Raw genomic sequence first — 20,178 nt, 5'->3', positions numbered from 1 at the left:
CCGCACGCTTAAAGTTTTGGTGACGATTGTATTATGAGTTTTTGTGTTTTGATGTACCTATGGTAGTTCAGAGTCCCGGATATGATCATGGGCATGACGAGGAGTCTCGAAATGGTCGAGACATAAAGATCAATATATTGGACGACTATGTTCGAACACCGGAATGGTTTCGGGGAGTTTCGGACATATACCGGAGTACCGGGGGGTTACCGGAACCCCCCGGGGAGTTTAATGGGCCAAGATGGGCCTTAGTGGAGAAGAGGAGGGGCGGCTAGGGCAGGCCGCGCGCCCCCTCCCCCTCTAGTCCGAATTGGACAAGGAGGGGGGGCGGCGCCCCCTTTCCTTCCTCTCTTTCCTTCCCTTCCTTTCCCCTCCTACTACAACTAGGAAAAGAGGGAGTCCTACTCCCGGTGGGAGTAGGACTCCTCCCTGGCGCGCCCTCCCTTGGTCGGCCACCTCCTCCCTCCTGTTCCTTTATATACGGGGGTAGGGGGCACCTCTAGACACAACAATTGATCTCTTGATCTCTTAGCCGTGTGCGGTGCCCCCCCTCCACCATATTCCACCTCGGTCCTATCGTAGCGGTGCTTAGGCGAAGCCCTGCATCGGTAGCAACATCATCACCGTCACCATGTTGTCGTGCTGACGGAACTCTCCCGTGAAGCTCTGCTGGATCGGAGTCGCGGGACGTCATCAAGCTGAACGTGTGTTGAACTCGGAGGTGCCATACGTTCCATACTTGGATCGGTCGGATCTTGAAGACGTATGACTACATCAACCGCGTTGTGCTAACGCTTCCGCTTTCGGTCTACGAGGGTACATGGACGATACTCTTCCCTCTCGTTGCTATGCATCACCATTATCCTGTGTGTGCGTAGGAATTTTTTTGAAATTACTACGTTCCCCAACAGTGGCATCAGAGCCTGGTTTTATGTGTAGATGTTATATGCACGAGTAGAACACAAGTGAGTTGTGGGTGATACAAGTCATACTGCTTACCAGCATGTCACACTTTGGTTCAGCGGTATTGGATGAAGCGGCCCGGACCGACATTATGCATACGCTTACGTGAGACTGGTTCTACCGACGTGCTTTGCACACAGGTGGCTGGCGGGTGTCAGTTTCTCCAACTTTAGTTGAACCGAGTGTGGCTACGCCCGGTCCTTGAGAAGGTTAAACAACACTAACTTGACGAACTATCATTGTGGTTTTGATGCGTAGGTAAGAACGGTTCTTGCTCAGCCCGTAGCAGCCATGTAAAACTTGCAACAACAAAGTAGAGGACGTCTAACTTGTTTTTGCAGGGCATGTTGTGATGTGATATGGTCAAGACGTGATATAAGTTGTTGTATGAGATGATCATGTTTTGTTGAAGTTATCGGCAACTAGCAGAAGCCTTATGGTTGTCTCTTTATTGCATAAGATGCAAGTGCCAAATAATTGCTTTACTTTATCGCTACGTGATAGCAATAGTTGCAAGAGCAATAGTTGGCGAGACGACCATCTGACGACACATTGATATAGATCAAGATGATGGAGATCATGGTGTCATGCCGGTGACGATGAAGATCATGACGATGATTTGGAGATAGAGATCAAAGGCACAAGATGATGATGGCCATATCATGTCACATATTTCTGATTGCATGTGATGTTTATCTTTTATACATCTTATTTTGCTTAGTTCAATGGTAGCTTTATAAGATGATCTCTCACTAAATTTCAAGGTAAAAGTGTTCTCCCTGAGTATGCACCGTTGCGAAAGTTCTTCGTGCTGAGACACCACGTGATGATCGGGTGTGATAAGCTCTACGTTCACATGCAACGGGTGCAAAACAGTTGCACACGCGGAATACTCAGGTTAAACTTGACGAGCCTAGCATATGCAGGTATGGCCTCGGAACACTGGAGACCGAAAGGTCGAGCATGAATCATATAGTAGATATGATCAACAGAGTGATGTTCACCATTGAAAACTACTCCGTCTCACGTGATGATCGGACATGGTTTAGTTGATTTGGATCACGTGATCACTTAGATGATTAGAGGGATGTCTATCTAAGTGGGAGTTCTTTAATAATTTGATTAACTGAACTATAATTTATCATGAACTTAGTCCTGGTAGTATTAGCATATCTATGTTGTAGATCAATAGCTCGCATTTAGCTCCTCTGTTTTATTTTTGATATGTTCCTAGAGAAAACTAAGTTGAAAGATGTTAGTAGCAATGATGCGGATTGGATCCGTGATCTGAGGATTATCCTCATTGCTGCACAGAAGAATTATGTCCTTGATGCACCGCTAGGTGACAGACCTATTGCAGGAGAAGATGCAGACGTTATGAACGTTTGGCTAGCTCAATATGATGAGTAATTGATAGTTTAGTGCACCATGCTTAACAGCTTAGAATCGGGACTTCAAAGATGTTTTGAACGTCATGGATCATATGAGATGTTCCAGGAGTTGAAGTTAATATTTCAAGAAAATACCCGAGTTGAGAGATATGAAGTCTCCAACAAGTTCTATAGCAAAAAGATGGAGGAGAATAGCTCAAGCAGTGAGCATGTGCTCAGATTGTCTGGGTACTACAATCGCTTGAATCAAGTGGGAGTTAATCTTCCAGATAAAACAGTGATTGACAGAATTATCCAATCACCATCACCAAGTTAGTAGAACTTTCTGATGAACTATAGTATGCAAGGGATGACGAAAACGATTTCTCGAGCTTTTCATGATGATGAAATCGATGAAGGTAGAAATCAAGAAAGAGCATCAAGTGTTGATGATTAACAAGACCACTAGTTTCAAGAAAAGGGCAAAGGGAAAGAAAGGGAACTTCAAGAAGAACGGCAAGTAAGTTGCTGCTCAAGTGAAGAAGCCCAAGTCTGGACCTAAGCCTGAGACTATGTGCTTCTACTGCAAATGGACTGGTCACTGGAAGCGGAAATGCCCTGAATATTTGGTGGATAAGAAGGATGGCAAAGTGAACAAGGGTATATTTGATATACAGGTTATTGATGTGTACCTTACTAGTATTTATAGTAGCCCCTGGGTATTTGATACTTGTTTGGTTGCTAAAAATTAGTAACTCAAAAGAGGAGTTACAGAATAAATAGAGACTAGTTGAGGGTGAAGTGACAATGTGTGGTTCCAAGATTGATATGATCATCATCGCACACTCCCAATACTTTCGGGATTAGTGTTAAACCTAAATAAATGATATTTGGCGTTTGCGTTGAGCATGAATATGATTTGATCATGTTTATTGCAATACGGTTATTCATTTAAAATCAGGGAATAATTGTTGTTCTGTTTACATGAATAAAACCTTCAATGGTCATACACCCAATGAAAATAGTTTGTTCGATCTCGATCATAGTGATACACATATTCATAATATTGATGCCAAAAGATGCAAAGTTGATAATGATAGTGCAACTTATTTGTGGCACTGCCGTTTAGGTAATATCGGTGTAAAGCGCATGAAGAAAATCCATGCTGATGGGCTTTTGGAATCACTTGATTATGAATCAGTTGATGCTTGCGAACCATGCCTCATGGGTAAGATGACTAAGACTCCGTTCTCCAGAACAATGGAGCGAGCAACGGACTTGTTGGAAATAATACATACTGATGTATGCAGTCCGATGAGTGTTGAGGCTCACGACGGGTATCATTATTTTTCTGACCTTCACAGATGATTTCAGCAGATATGGGTATATCTACTTGAAGAAACATAAGACTGAAACATTCGAAAAGTTCATAGAATTTCAGAGTGAAGTGGAAAATCATCGTAACAAGAAAATAAAGTTTCTACGATCTGATCGCAGAGGCGAATATTTGAGTTATGAGTTTGGCCTTCAATTAAAACAATGTGGAATAGTTTCACAAACTCATGCTACCTGGAACACCATAGCGTAATGGTGTGTCCGAACGTCATAACTGTACTTTATTTGATATAGTGCAATCTATGATGTCTCTTACCGATTTACCACTATCATTTTGGGGTTATGCATTAGAGACAGCTTCATTCATGTTAAATAGGGTACCATCTAAATCCATTGAGACGGCGCCATATGAACTGTGGTTTGGCAAGAAACCAAAGTTGTCGTTTCTTAAAGTTTGGGGTTGCGATGCTTATGTGAAAAAGTTTCATCCTGATAAGCTCAAACCCAAATCGGAGAAATGTGTATTAATAGGATACCCAAAGGAGACAGTTGGGTACACCTTCTATCACGGATCCGAAGGCAAGACATTCGTTGCTAAGAATGGATCCTTTCTAGAGAAGGAGTTTCTCTCGAAAGAAGTGTGTGGGAGGAAAGTAGAACTTGATGAGGTAACTATACCTGCTCCCTTATTGGAAAGTAGTTCATCACAAGAAATCTTTTCTTGTGACTCCTACACCAGTTAGTGAGGAAGCTAATGATGATGATCATGTAACTTTAGATCAAGTTACTATCGAGCCTCATAGGTTAACTAGAGTGAGATCCGCACCAGAGTGGTACGTTAATCCTGTTCTGGAAGTCATGTTAATTGACCATGACGAACCTACGAACTATGAGGAAGCGATGATGAGCCCAGATTCCGTGAAATGGCTTGAGGCCATGAAATCTGAGATAGGATCCATGTATGAGAACAAAGTGTGGACTTTGGTTGACTTGCCCGATGATCGGCAAGCCATAGATGGATCTTCAAGAGGAAGACGGACGTTGATAGTAGTGTTACTATCTACAAAGCTAGAATTGTCGCAAAAGGTTTTCGACAAGTTCAAGGTGTTGACTACGATGAGAGTTTCTCACTCGTATCTATGCTTAAAGTCTGTCCGAATCATGTTAGCAATTGCCGCATTTTATGATTATGAAATTTGGCAAATGGATGTAAAGACTGCATTCCTGAATGGATTTTTGTAAGAAGAGTTGTATATGATGCAACCTAAAGGTTTTATCAATCCAAAGGGTGCTAACAAAGTGTGCAAGCTCCAGCGATCTATTTATGGACTGGTGCAAGCTTCTCGGAGTTGGAATAAACGTTTTGATAGTGTGATCGAAGCATATGGTTTTATACAGACTTTTGGAGAAGCCTGTATTTACAAGAAAGTGAGTGGGATCTCTATATCATTTCTAATATTATATGTGGATGACATATTGTTGATTGGAAATGATATAGGATTTCTGGATAGCATAAAAGGATACTTGAATAAGAGTTTTTCAATGAAAGATCTCTGTGAAGCTTCTTACATATTGAGCTGCAAGATCTATAGAGATAGATCAAGACACTTGATAAAAAATTTCAATGAGTACATACCTTGACAAGATTTTGAAGTAGTTCAAAATGGAACAGTCAAAGAAAGAATTCTTGCCTGTGTTACAAGGTGTGAAATTGAGTAAGACTCAAAAACCAGACCACTGCAGAAAATAGAAAGAGAATGAAAAGTCATTCCCTATGCCTCAGTCATAGGTTCTATAAAGTATGCTATGCTGTGTATCAGATCTATTGTATACCCTACATTGAGTTTGGCAAGGGAGTACAATAGTGATCTACGAGTAGATCACTCGACAGCGGTCAAAATTATCCTTAGTGGAATAAGGATATGTTTCTCGATTATGGAGGTGCCAAAAGGTTCATCGTAAGAGGTTACGTCGATGCAAGTTTTGACACTGACCCAGATGACTCTAAGTCTCAATCTGGATACATATTGAAAGTGGGAGCAATTAGCTAGAGTAGCTTCGTGCAGAGTATTGTAGACATAGAAATTTGCGAAATACATACGGATCTGAATGTTGCAGACCCGTAGACTAAACTTCTCTCACAAGCAAAACAAGATCACTCTTTGGGTGTTAATCACATAGCGATGTGAACTAGATTATTGACTCTAGTAAACCTTTTGAGTATTAGTCACATGGAGATGTGAACTAATCACATAAAGATGTGAACCAGATTATTGACTCTAGTGCAAGTGGGAGACTGAAGGAAATATGCCCTAGAGGCAATAATAAAGTTATTATTTTTTTCCTTATATCATGATAAATGTTTATTATTCATGCTAGAATTGTATTAAACGGAAACATTATACATGTGTGAATACATAGACAAACAAAGTGTCACTAGTATGCCTCTACTTGACTAGCTCGTTAATCAAAGATACTAGCCATAGACATGAGTTGCCATTTGATTAATGGGATCACATCATTAGGAGAATGATGTGATTGACTTGACCCATTCTGTTAGCTTAACACTTGATCGTTTAGTATGTTGCTATTGCTTTCTTCATGACTTATACATGTTCCTATGACTATGAGATTATGCAACTCCCGTTTACCGGAGGAACACTTTGTGTGCTACCAAACGTCACAACGTAACTGGGTGATTATAAAGGTGCTCTAAAGGTGTCTCCGAAGGTACTTGTTGGGTTGGCGTATTTCGAGATTAGGATTTGTCACTCCGATTGTCGGAGAGGTATCTCTGGGCCCACTCGGTAATGCACATCACTATAAGCCTTGCAAGCATTGTAACTAATGAGTTAGTTGCGAGATGATGTATTACGGAACAAGTAAAGAGACTTGCTGGTAACGAGATTGAACTAGGTATTGAGATACCGACGATCGAATCTCGGGCAAGTAACATACCGATGACAAAGGGAACAACATATGTTGTTATGCGGTTTGACCGATAAAGATCTTCGTAGAATATGTAGGAGCCAATATGAGCATCCAGGTTCCGCTATTGGTTATTGACCAGAGACATGTCTTGGTCATGTCTACATAGTTCTCGAACCCGTAGGCTCCGCACGCTTAAAGTTTCGGTGACGATTGTATTATGAGTTTTTGTGTTTTGATGTACCGAAGGTAGTTCGGAGTCCCGAATATGATCATGTACATGATGAGAAGTCTCGAAATGGTCGAGACATAAAGATCGATATATTGGACGACTATGTTCGAACACCGGAATGGTTTCGGGGAGTTTCGGACATATACCGGAGTACACCGGGGGGTTACCGGAACCCCTCGGGGAGTTTAATGGGCCAAGATGGGCCTTAGTGGAGAAGAGGAGCGGCGGCTAGGGCAGGCCGCGTGCCCCCTCCCCATCTAGTCCGAATTGGACAAGGAGGCGGGGCGGCACCCCCTTTCCTTCCTCTCTCTCCTTCCCTTCCTTACCCCCTCCTACTCCAACTAGGAAAAGAGTGAGTCCTACTCCCGATGGGAGTAGGACTCCTCCCTGGCGCGCCCTCCCCTGGCCGGCCGCCTCCTCCCCCCTGGTCCTTTATATACGGGGGCAGGGGGCACCTCTAGACACAACAATTGATCTCTTGATCTCTTAGCCGTGTGTGGTGCCCCCCTCCACCATATTCCACCTCGGTCATATCGTAGCAGTGCTTAGGCGAAGCTCTGCGTCGGTAGCAACATCCTCACCGTCACCATGCTGTCGTGCTGACGAAACTCTCCCGTGAAACTCTACTGGATCGTAGTTCGTGGGACGTCATCGAGCTAAACGTGTGCTGAACTCGGAGGTGCCATACGTTCGGTACTTGGATCGGTCGGATCGTGAAGACGTACGACTACATCAACCGCGTTGTGCTAACGCTTCCGCTTTCGGTCTACGAGGGTACGTGGACGATACTCTTCCCTCTCGTTGCTATGCATCACCATGATCCTGTGTGTGCGTAGGAAATTTTTTGAAATTACTACGTTCCCCAACAATAGACATGACCGAGACATATCTCCGGTCAATAACCAATAGAGGAACCTGGATACCCATATTGGTTCCTACATATTCTACGTAGATCTTTATTGGTCAAACCGCATAACAACCTACGTTGTTCCCTTTGTCATCGGTATGTTACTTGCCCGAGATTCGATCGTCGGTATCATCATACCTAGTTCAATCTCGTCACTGGCATGTCTCTTTACTTATTCCGTAATGCATCATCCCGTAACTAACTCATTAGTCACATTGCTTGCAAGGCTCATAGTGATGTGCATTACCGAGAGGGCCCAAAGATACCTCTCCGACAATCGAAGTGACAAATTCTAATCTCGATCTATGCCAACTCAACAAACACCATCGGAGACACCTATAGAGCATCTTTATAATCACCCAGTTACGTTGTGACGTTTGATAGTAAACTAAGTGTTCCTCCGGTATTCGGGAGTTGCATAATCTCATAGTCATAGGAACATGTATAAGTCATGAATAAAGCAATAGCAATAAATTAAACGATCATAGTGCTAAGCTAACGGATGGGTCTAGTCCATCACATCATTCTCTAATGATGTGATCCCGTTCATCAAATGACAACACATGTCCATGGCTAGGAAATTTAACCATCTTTGATTAACGAGCTAATCAAGTATAGGCATACTAGGGACACTCTGTTTGTCTATGTATTCACACATGTACTAAGTTTCCGGTTAATACAATTCTAGCATGAATAATAAACATTTATCATGATATAAGGAAATATAAATAACAACTTATTATTGCCTCTAGGGCATATTTCCTTCACTTCCTAACTCAATCAACATTCATACGGATTCATGTTGTCTGCAACATGTTCCACCAAAAGCTACTGATAAACTGAAATGTTGGTATAAAATTGATCAATAGCTCAATTATGGTATTAGAACTATTTCTTGTGTAACAGTATGATCCATTCTCTATTGATCGTGTTTGGAAGGAATACCATTTCTAAACAATGAGGCTGTTGACGTCACAAGGTAATGAAAAATAAATATTACTTCATTTTTGCCACTCGGTTTTTGTTTGACCGTGTTGACATGTTTACATATCACATGTAGCTTTATATAGATGTTCCAAAGTTACTTCATCTGGTATGATTAACTAGAAAAGCAACTGATTTAGGGAGCTAAGCTGAGGTCGTACATGTCTCTATCTTTGTATTATATATCATCTATTCAACCTTAGGATTTAAGTTCCTGTATCAAGTTTAAAAGCACACACATGAATGCACCATAGAATATACGCAGGAGAGCTGCATTTTCATTGATAGAGGAAGGGATGAGAGAGCACGTCAGTTGTACAAGGAAAAGAAATAAAATGGAAACAAAAATGATAAACTCAAGAGAAGAATGCTATGATCCCATGATAAGATGTCGGCCACCAACCAGCCAGCACCCACAGGGCCGCTCCTATAGTAGGTCCTAAGGCACACATAACTTTTGATTAGTACTAGCATGCATCTAATGAAGGTCACATGATCTGCCTAATCTGTAATGCTTGGTCCGTCATTCTTTTGCTTATAGTTGATGATTTCTTTTTAGGTGCAATTTAGAAAATAAGTATGTTATTGTCCAGGTGTACCATGTCAGTATAGGTTATGGAGGACGACAGAGTGATTATTAGTTAAAAAGCATTTGCTATGCTTGATATGTTTTAATCCGTAGCAATCTAGCCTCTGCTACCAAGTAGTCATGCATTTTGTGATTATCAAGCTTCAATTGCATGATGCTTTCGTTCATTAATTCCAACTTCTGTAGGTTAGTCATAAGAAGGGCAGCCTCATAGTCGAGGAAGATGATGTCCATTGATTTCGACAGGCGACAACTATCTAGGTTCTAGAGCGTATCGCAGAAGATATTCACAACAGGAGACTATGCATGTATTATTGATTTGCATTGTTAGAACTTGCATTTTATCCCAAAGAAATCAAAAGATCAGTTATGTGATGTCATTAGTAAATGACTTCCCATAGACCTTTTTTCTTTCTTTCACGACTACATATTAACCACATATATACATTCACGAATTGTACAAACTATTAGACTTTTGTTAATATAAATATATTTTTACTAGATATGTGTGGCAATACGCGTTTCAAAAATTATGTAAGCAATCATTCTTGATAACAAGGTCATGCATGTATAATAATAATTAGTGAATTTTATTTTGTAGCTCATTTTTTTTCTCCATGATATACCAACAACCAATATAACACAAAGTACATATAAAGAAAAGCAGTTGGTGTAATAGACCAGAGATGTTTCCTCAAGTATATGCATTGTAGCCCGGCCCGTAGCGACGCACGACGTTCTACTAGTATACCTGGGTGTAATATAGGACATCTCCATTGTTGGGTGCTTATACGGGCGCCTGCAGACCAAAAAATTATCTATGGATAATCTATGCGCGCATTGACAAAGATCAACAAAAGATCTGGACAAGGTCCACACACACAGGTGCTGCAAAAGCAGGTAAGCACTCTTACATGATAAATTGCCACCACTGACTGAGACATCATGCACAAACTGAAACCTATTCTCACGGTTGAACTAGCTAGCTTTGCTGCTATATTCACACGGCAAACGATTCTAACATCATCTTTTTTGAGTTGTTTGAGTTGTTCATCATCCGTCGTGAAGTGCTGGAAAGAACGGCGCCGAAAAGGGCCTAATCACCTGTCGGAGATTGGCGGGCCGGTGTACAGGACGGTGCACATCTCCAGATCCCCCGGCATCTCAACCTCTTTCAGCCACGCGAGGCGCGGGCCTTCTTGCTCATTGTCGGTCACTGTCAGCAGAAGAGGAGACAAATCAGTTAGCCTTGGGTTACACCAGTGTGACGAGCTAGCTGTAAACATATTAAATTAGCAGAAGCATCATCGGTCATCACGATGATTACCGACCAATGTTCAAGCCTCAAAGGAGCCCTAAATATCTATCTTTGGGGGTGAAGCTAGCTACGTTACTTTAATACTGTTCTACAGCATGGACGGCTAGTGTCATTCAGAACATGGTTTATGTACAAGTGGTTTCGACATTCTGCGCTTCTAAAACCCGCGGGGGCCTAAAACCGTGTGTTAACCCTATTAATAAAGAGAATTAATCATGTATTCATGTCCATAGGATGCAAATGGAGCGTGTACCATAAACAAGGATAGATGCCTATAGGCTGCAGGTTGTTACTTAACTAACAGGCCTCTTTCCACATTCAGTGGGCTGCTCACAAGGCAAAATAATATATATTTTTTGTGGGGGAGTGCAAAAATAATATGAGGTCATGCATTTCCAGTTGCATGCATGCTTATACAGAACTACTAGTTTTTTTTTCATAAAGGACATTTCATTCAGAACTACTCCCTCCGTTCCTAAATATAAGTCTTTTTAAAGATTCCACTACAAACTACATATGGATGTATATAGACATAGTTTAGAGTTTAGATTCATTCATTTTGCTCCGTATGTAGTCTATAGTGTAATCTCTAAAAAGACTTATATTTAGGAACGGAGGGAGTAGCTAGTAGCAAGTCAATGCATGAACATCATGTTAATTATCTGGATTAGACTTCTCAGATCAATATAGCCAAAAGCTTACTGGGATGCTGGGAGGAGTAGGGAACATCCGCGTAGTACGTGCAATCTCGGTCCTCCTCTATGGAGTAAGGGGGGCCAAGGATGTCGAGGATGGCGCACGGCGCGATGGCCGTGAACTGGTGCATGTTGCCTCCCGCCGTCGGGTAGAGGACAGACGTGTCGCAGGGCGCCGTGAAAACATCGTCCACAACCAGCTCTGCCAATCTCACTGCAAGCAATTCATCAAGCCCCAACGTTATAGCGCATTTGCTATATATGCATGCTATTAGATACTGGCAAATTAGCAGGGAAATTGTACTGGGTAGAATTGCTCGGAAGCTCACGTTGTTGATCGTCGGGCGATAAAGCGGCTGGATAATCAGGATCAGCCCAGTCATACGACTTTACATGCATGGACCCGATGAGCGGCTTGCTGAACACCGTCATCCCGGGGTGATTGTGTAGAGGGATCACCGCATTCTGCGGCAGGTGGAAGATGACCATCTGCCAAGCAAGAGCAGCTTACTAGCGATTCGTTCTTACGTAAACTCCAGCTAGCGTGCACTACAAAGTTCAGATCAGACATGTTAATATTTTCGGCTTACCGAAAAATTATTAGATTTGTATATGATACGCTGTGTGATGGTTAGGTTCCCTTGGGCCGCATTATCCCTAGTCCTGATGAACCTGTGTGGGCTCAGGCCAACGTCCTCAAGCCTCATTCTGTCTGCAGATAGATAGCCAGACAAAAAGATAGATAACCAGAATTCAGTCAACCCGGAGCACAACACTCATTCATCATCTTGAGTCGGTCAGTCAGTTTGCGGACCCGCCGCATTTGAGCGCGCGGAACATGGAGGACAGGAGGAGCGAGGGGTGCGTACCGAGCATGGCCCGGAGCAGGGCGACCTTGGGGGGCGCGGGCACGGTGCCGGGGCCCTTGAAGACGGCGCGGCAGGCCCGGAAGAGCCGCTGCAGCGCCGTCGGCCGCTGCGCGCGCCTCCTCGCTTGCCGCGGCCTGCCCCCTCTGGTCTTGGCCGCCAGCGCCCGCCTCCGCTTGGCGGGCACGGCCCCCGCCACGTCCAGCCCCGCTGCACCCGCGCCCATCGGTCGGTATCACCAGCAGTGCACGCCTCGGAAGGTAGGAAGCAAGAAAGAGGTGAGGGAAAGGTGGTGGTGGTGGGGGAAGCAAGGGTGAGCGCGGCGGGGATATTTATGCATGCGACTGTGCAGGTGGGGAAGGAGCAAAACCATGGGCTCGGCGACGATGGATCCACGGCGCGGGAGAGACCGCCAGCAGCCAGCGAGCGAATCCAGGGACGGCTCGACGCCTTACGGTGGACGCCTGTTTCGGACGGACCGGTGCAGAAGGAAACCAACTGCGCCGGGACCAAACTAGGAGTAGCATGGAGGATTCCGGTGTCCCTCCCTATGACGGTACTGCTACGTAACGGTCAAACATCCACCACGCGGTACCATGAATCGTGCAGCTGAAGGTCCACATCAGTTGTATATCTACCAACCCACCTATAGCGAACCAACTTATAGTTCTATGGTTAGATGAAGAGTGGTATCCACTATCCATCAGAGTTCAAGTCTCACACTTATATTGATGCATGCTTTTTTCTGGGTTTATTTCAGGCCTTCCGACGATGTGCTTTCAGTGAGAGGGAACGTTCTCGTCGACTATGAATGTGTCTGTGGCGACTTCGACTTTGTCAATCTCAAAATCTAAAGGCATGATCTTTAGAAAAAGATCAGTATTTGATATGTTCTATCCGTGTTTAAATTTTGATGCCCCAATCAATTTAAATAATTAAAGTAAATTTCAAAAAAATTGGATTCATGTAATTTTCCTTGAAGTAAGTGAAACAATAATTTTTTTTTCATATGCATTCAAGGTGAAATAAAAATGACAAAATAGCATGTTCAGTGTCACATATAAATTGATATGGTTTTGATGAATGATATCGGCATTGTTGTGTTAGTGACACTGATATTTTGGTTATTGAAATGGATATGATTGTTGTTATTGAAATGGATAATTAACATTTGTTGCCATTGAAATGCTCATTTAAAAAATTCAGCCTTTTGACATCATTGAATGTCTATTTTGAAATGAGTTAATTTTGTTTTTAAATTGAGTGAGATCTTTTTGCAAAAAAATAGTGCACTCGATTTTTTGAAATCAATGAAATTCATTTGTTAAAATGAGTGAAATCACTTTTTTGAAATAGTTGAAAATTCAAAATCACCTTTTAAATGGAAATTAGAAGGTAAATTCTCAACATCTTCAGCTTTAATACATTTTTTCCTTAGCATATTTCTTGGCTTCTTTCATATCTTCTAGACTTAGAAAACACATGCATCTCTTCTTAGAGTAGGTGCTGGTGGAGGCTCGGTAACATTCCAATATCATTATAATTATTATAATCATCATGATTATTTGTTATATTAGCCAATAATCCATTAGCTTCATCGAATGTGCTTTCACTAAGAACTCTCCCTGCACAGCTATCTAGGTGTGTCCTAGATTCAAGGGTTATAGTGCTATAGAATATATCAACCAACCCGTTTTTCTTGATAGGATAAATAGGAGCATTCCTTTCCAACTCACAAAACCTCACCTAAGCTTGCGGGGGACTCTCTTCCTCAATTTGGATAAAGTTATAAATATCCTAAAAACTAAGTGTCTCATATGCAAAGATAAATATATATCCATAAAAGCACTAAGAAATTCTTACAAACTAGTAATGCTTCAAGTCATCATGTTATTATACCAAGCTTTAGCACTATCTTTAAGTGAAAAGGGAAAAGGTAACTTGGGTTCATATCTTTCTTGGAAAAAATATTAGCAATAGAAATCATCTTACAGAAATGATCAAGAGCGTTTCCATTTTTATAACTTGGAAAGCATCGGATTCAACCAAAGTAATTATTTCTGGATCAACAAAGAATTATAAACATCATTTTTAATGTATATAGGAGAAGCACAAAAAATCATCTTCAAGTAAAAACATGTCTCCTAAAGACCCACTATAAAATAGTTCAAAACCAGCATCAATACCATCCTTGAGAATTACTGTAATAAAGACTACCAAAATTTTCATCAAGTTCAATGGGTGTCCTATCAGAAATTACTAGACTAGGTATAGTTCTCATAAAAGGTGTAGTAGGTGATTCATCAAGATTATAAGAATTTTCAAGTTCTTTATCTTTTGCAATATGAACATCTAAAAATTATCCAAGTGGAACAGTATCATCAAGTGAAGAAGCAGCATTATCACCAATTTCATGAGAGGCAATATCAACTACATGTGATGTTTTATATTGTGTGTCATGTGTATCTGAAGCTGGTTATGGTTTGGTGGAGTCACAATTTGACTTAAATTAGTCGGTGAATCAAGAGCAGCAATAGTACATAAGTTTGTCGAAAATTCACAAGAGTGTTCGTCCTCGCCTGTGTTAGAATTGTGTCGAATATTATTGTACAAGTTAGGTTACAGTTGGACTTGGACTCGTACGGTGTGTAGACAGGATATGGAGTCGTGTCCAAGTAGGACACTTGTATCCTAGGCCTCTCATATATATCGGGGGTAGACACACGATGTAACCTATGCCAACATAATAGCACGGGTACGCGGGGGAGCCGGCGGCGTGTGCCGGCGCCCGGGCGGCCGGGGTGCGGTATTGTAACGGTGTCACGGGGAGGAGCGCCCGTAGTCAAGCCCCGGGGATGTAGCCATATCGGTGAACCTCGTTAACAAATCTCGGTGTCGTGCCTCGTGTGATTGCTTGGTCCTCGGTAGATCGACGGAGTGCCTCGGATTATTCTAACAAGTGGTATCATGAGCAAGGTTCGAAGAGACCGTGGAAGTTGATCTAAAGGATCTGCCGCGGAGATCGGAAGTTGATCGGCGTGTGGCCGAGAGATTGAAAGTTGCGGCCACGGTGGATAGCAACTGGTTTGATCGAATCGGTGACATGATCAACCAATCTGCGTGGATTGGCAGCAAGGCAATCGGAGAAGCACATAGATGCGTCAGCGTGGAACTAGTAGGATTTTGATCGGACTGGAGGCTCGGGCGGCGTGTACTACATGGGAACGGCGTCTCGTGAGCGATGGATTGATCGTGGCAACGACGGAACGTACAGCAGCCGAGTTCTCGGCGAGATCGTATCGAGAGAGCAGCAGCGTGCAGATGACTAGGGCAGGCGGCCCGGTCCGAGGCGCAAGGCCCAGCGGTGCTAGGCAGGCCCAAGGCCGTGGTGGCATAGCAGCTGGGCGCTGGCAGCAGCCGAGGCGCGCGGGCAAAGGCCCATGTCAGGGTGGAACGCAGCTGGAGCCTGGAGCGCTAGCGATCGAGTCACAAGCTAGGTGAGCTACCGTGCGTGGAATATGCATGCGTGGGCGTGGCTGATGCTGGAAGTGCAAAGGCATGAGAGATTTGTTAAGGAAAAAGATCGATTCCCTGGAGAGGTGTTGCGGTGTATTGGTACAGGATTCGTTTGGTACCATGTTGATCTCAAGTGTGGAGAAGAATAGAACTAGAAAATGAGTCAAAGAAGTTGTGTTACGGGTGTGGAGCTGAGCTAGTTGAGTGGTTCCTACACGTGCACGGAGACTACAGGGACTGTTTTTGAGGCTCTTTTCTTGTATGCTAAGGAGATGATGTCATGGCAGCAGCATTGTTGTTCGGTACAGCAATCAAATGGGAGTCGAGGATGGCGACGTGCGTATAAGGCTTGGAGGAGTCTGGAGCACGCCGTGACAGGATCATGCAAACACAGGGTGTCAAGGCAATGCACAGATGTGCGAGGCGGACACGACATAGGGTGGAGCATGTTTGCAGTCGGATAATTTCGGCTGGGTCAGACTGGACTGTCTGACGGATCGACGGGGATGTCGGTCAAAGTAGAAGATGGCGGTGATTTCAGCGACGACGACATAGGAGCGTGATGCTGATGGTGGCCGACTTCTGGGGCGTGGAAACATGTGGTGCAGGCTTGAGGGCTTGTGCGGCTTCGACAGACTATTGCGTAGGGTTGACTCAAGACGGTGCACATGAGAGTTTGGAGTCGACAGGGCGCGGAAGGGTGGCACGTACAACCACCATGGAGTCATGTTGAAGGTGGAGCTGGAGTCTGACGGATGGCTACACTCTGTGCTGATGGAGGGGCTACGGCGTAAGTTAACGGAGAGTCGAAGCCTATTTCAGCGGGTAAAGCGAGAGACACGTGGATTGGATTGGGTACCAGTGGTCTGATGGAGACGTGATACTCGGCATCGGTCGGCGATGATCGATGGTTCTCTGCAGTGGGGGTTGAGGGAGTGTGGGCTAGCTACGCGGGAGACTCGACCAGGACAGCAGAGGCTCGACGCGGTGATAGCGGCGAGGCGTGCGGTAAGCACGGGACACAGTGACAGGCCAAGGCACTGGTGGTCAGACATATGGTCAGATAAATTGTGCAGAGGGTGCTGAAGCAGTGTTGACGAGTACCAGATTCAAGTTGGTGACTGGTCTATCGGTGCCGGTTGATGGACAGGAGTTGACCATGGAGAATCTGAGAAAGTGGCGGAAAGTCTGAAATTGTCAAAAGCACAGAGAGTACATGGCCGTATATTCTGTGGTGTTCAGTGCACATGGCAAAGTGCGGGTGAAAAGTACAGAAGGAGGTGGAGTGCTATAGCTATGGGACATGTTAGAGACTATCCGGAAAAAGGATGAGATAACTGCAAATTTGACTCAGGGTGACACAGGGCGACGGTGAAATTCTTTCAAGTTTCAGAAAAGCGGTCAAGAAAGGAGCGGTGACGTTGAGTTCAGATAACTCTTATATGTAGCGTCCAATATGTGAGTTGTTCATTTTCACGCAGACAGTGGTCGGTGTGTGATTGTGTTGAACGGACACTCCGAAAGTTGGGAGCACAAAGTAGAGTAATGAGAAACTTGATTTTTGCTCGAGTGTTGACTGTGAAGAAGACGAGAAGGGGCAACAGTTGCAGGTGGAGTCACATGGAGTCTGGGAGTAGCAGCGGTGCTCATGGCGTATCTCAAGTCCAATGTACAAGGAGTTTGATGCATGGATGAATTCAAGCTGGTGAAGAATATTCGCCAAGGTGGAGTTTGTTAGAATTGTGTCGAATATTATTGTACAAGTTAGGTTACAGTTGGATTTGGACTCGTACGGTGTGTAGACAGGATATGGAGTCGTGTCCAAGTAGGACACTTGTATCCTAGGCCTTTCATATATATCGGGGGTAGACACACGATGTAACCTATGCCAACATAATAGCACGGGTACGCGGGGGAGCCGGCGGCGTGGGTGCGGTATTGTAACGGTGTCACGGGGAGGAGCGCCTGTAGTCAAGCCCCGGGGATGTAGCCATATCGGTGAACCTCGTTAACAAATTTCGGTGTTGTGCCTCGTGTGATTATTTGGTCCTCGGTAGATCGACGGAGTGCCTCGGATTATTCTAACAGCCTGCTCACGGTACCATGTACAGTCCTTTTCTGGTAGACCCTACAAAATTACCTTAGTGGGCCAGAGGTCGATTTAATGTTGCATTGAGTTACCCAGCACGGCCTCCGTAACGTCGTTTGCGTGATGCTGGCACAGGCGGCCAACTCCGTCTTGTGCCCACGGCCCAGTTCAAGCGTATGCTGCCTTTGCAAGTACGTGAGCATTTTTCTCGAATTCTTGAACATGATGTGAGCATACTTCCTTTGCAATATGTTCAAGCAATACCTGAGTATTTTTCTCGAATGGTTGAACATATTTTTCATTTGCAAACTTTTTTGAATTGGTGAATAATATTACAATTCGCAAAACATTATTTTTGGATGCATGAACAATTTTATTGAATACGTGAACATATTTTGCATTCGCAAACTTTTTAAAATTTGCTTCCAACATACTCGAATTGGTAAGCATTTTCTGTAGTCGTGAACATTTTCTTCAATCCACGAACATTTCTTGAAGATGTTAACATTTTTTATTTTGCAAATTTTTTTTAAATATGTGAAAATTTTCTGAATTTGCGAGGATTTTTTTAATCCGCTGTGAACATTTTTTGAATTCACTGTGAACAATTATCAAATTTGTGAATGTTTTTCAAAATTTTCTGCAAACATATTTCCAATTCTCAAACATTTTTTAATTCATGAACAATATTCAAATTCGGGAACACTTTTTTGAATACAATAACATTTTTCTAGGATACTTGAACATATTTTGAATTCATGAACAGTTTTTGAATCGCCAAAAGCTTATTTCATATTCGCGGACATTATTTGAATTCAATGCGAACATATTTCGGATTCACATATATTTTTTGAATCTGTGAACAATGTTTGAATACGTGAACAATTTTTTTGAATATATGAAAATTTTCATGAATTTCTGAACACTTAAACATTTCTGAATTCATGAACTATAGTCAAATTCACGAACATTTTTTTGAATACTTAAACATTTTCCTACAATATTTGAGCATATTTTGAATTTGTGAACATTTCTTGAATTTACCGTGAACAGATTTCATATTCATGGACATTTTTTAAATCACGAACATTGTTTGAATTCACCTCGAACATATTTTGAATTCACAAATATTTTTTGAATCTGCGAACAATTTTCAAATGTGTGATCAATTTCTTCAAATACATGAACCTATTTGAATTCATGAACATTTTTTCCGATTCACAAACATTTTTATTAAACTATGAACATTTTTGGGAAATTCATGAAGAGTTCTTTATTTGCACTAACTTTTTCAAAATTTAAAACATGATTACCATTGTTTTTCTTGCATGAGGCAGCACCGCCCTCTGCGAGATACAAGCAAGTCAAGCTTCTGGGCTACCCAAACAGTCGAACAATTGTTAACATTGAATGACTGCTGTCATGGTCCACATGTAGACGGGAACATCATGCAAACCGATTTGTCTGAAAAGCCGTTAAACCTAATTGGGTTGCACCTAAAAAGTACTACAATCTTTAGAAATAATGGCGGAGCTTCATGGAGCCAAAGGGGGCCATGACCCCCCTCCCCTACTCTAGGAAAACTACTCCGAATTATTAGGTCTGAATAACAGTTATTTCTTAGAGTTCGTGCACAACTTATTTTCTTCATCCCCATAACTCTGATTAGTCCCTTCAAGAATCTTCATCGCCACTGTCTAGAAACATGCACAACCAGTATCGGCGGTAGAAAAGAGTAGCTTCTGAGGCAGCCTTTGGGGCACTGTAGCACTACATTACCGCTACAGTACCCAAAGGAAATGCATCTCACGCCTCAGAGCATCTCCAATAGCACGTCTAAGCGGACGTGTATACCCGTTTTATATGATATGGCCAAAAAACTGGCGTCCAGCAGCTCGTCTAAACGGACGTGCAAATTTACACATCGTCCAAATCAGCCTCGACAACGTCCACAGGTAGACGATGTGAAGGCGTCGTCCAAAGCGCAACTGAAGGCCAGGTTCCTCCTTCCCGCCGAGACCAGGAAGAGGCGCGCAACCATCGTCAGGTCGCTGCCGTACCGCACCACCCTATCCGAGCCGAGGTATGCCCTTTTTGTTACCGGAGACAGAGAAGAAGGAGGGGAGGGGATCCCGCTGGGTCGGGTTGGATCCACCAGCTGCTGTCGGGCTGGATCCAGCCGCCGCCGCCCTCGGGGATGGCCGCCGCCGCCACGCTCGGGGAGGGCCGCCGCCGCCGCGCTCGGGGAGGGCCGCCGCCGCCGCGCTCGGGGAGGGCCGCCGCCACCGCGCTCGGGGTCGCGGGGAGCACGGGGCTGGCTTTCTCTGGCTGGACTGCGATGGCCTTTGGGTCTCTGTCGCTAGATATGTTCAGGGTAGTTAACTGA

The 20,178-nt window shown here is 43.5% G+C and overlaps 1 protein-coding gene across 1 annotated transcript; it reads right to left on the bottom strand.

Moving 5' to 3' along the window:
• Positions 1-10,112: 10,112 nt before the first annotated feature.
• LOC125555490 (plant cysteine oxidase 2-like) lies at positions 10,113-12,503 on the bottom strand. The gene is made up of 5 exons (XM_048718426.2): positions 12,191-12,503; positions 11,912-12,033; positions 11,651-11,810; positions 11,329-11,535; positions 10,113-10,524 (listed from the first exon to the last, which is right to left on the bottom strand). Exons 1-5 carry the CDS (start codon positions 12,411-12,413, stop codon positions 10,409-10,411), a joined length of 828 nt encoding a protein of 275 aa, XP_048574383.1. The 5' UTR covers positions 12,414-12,503; the 3' UTR covers positions 10,113-10,408.
• Between the last annotated feature and the right edge of the window lie 7,675 nt (positions 12,504-20,178).

This window comes from Triticum urartu, chromosome 5A, assembly GCF_056163025.1.
Source record: "Triticum urartu cultivar PI428250 chromosome 5A, HENAU_Tu73, whole genome shotgun sequence".
NCBI lineage: Eukaryota > Viridiplantae > Streptophyta > Magnoliopsida > Poales > Poaceae > Triticum > Triticum urartu.
Note: the sequence above shows the minus strand (reverse complement) of the source record. Positions and strands in the feature narration are given on the sequence as shown.

Bases quoted from the DNA above. Each gene is read 5' to 3' on its own strand.
- LOC125555490 (XM_048718426.2), bottom strand. From the start codon at position 12,413: ATGGGCGCGGGTGCAGCGGGGCTGGACGTGGCGGGGGCCGTGCCCGCC. The intron at 11,811-11,911 runs GTAAGCCGAAAA...CTTGCTTGGCAG, and splicing joins ACAAATCTAATAATTTTTCG to ATGGTCATCTTCCACCTGCC. The intron at 11,536-11,650 runs GTGAGCTTCCGA...AATTGCTTGCAG, and splicing joins ATCGCCCGACGATCAACAAC to TGAGATTGGCAGAGCTGGTT.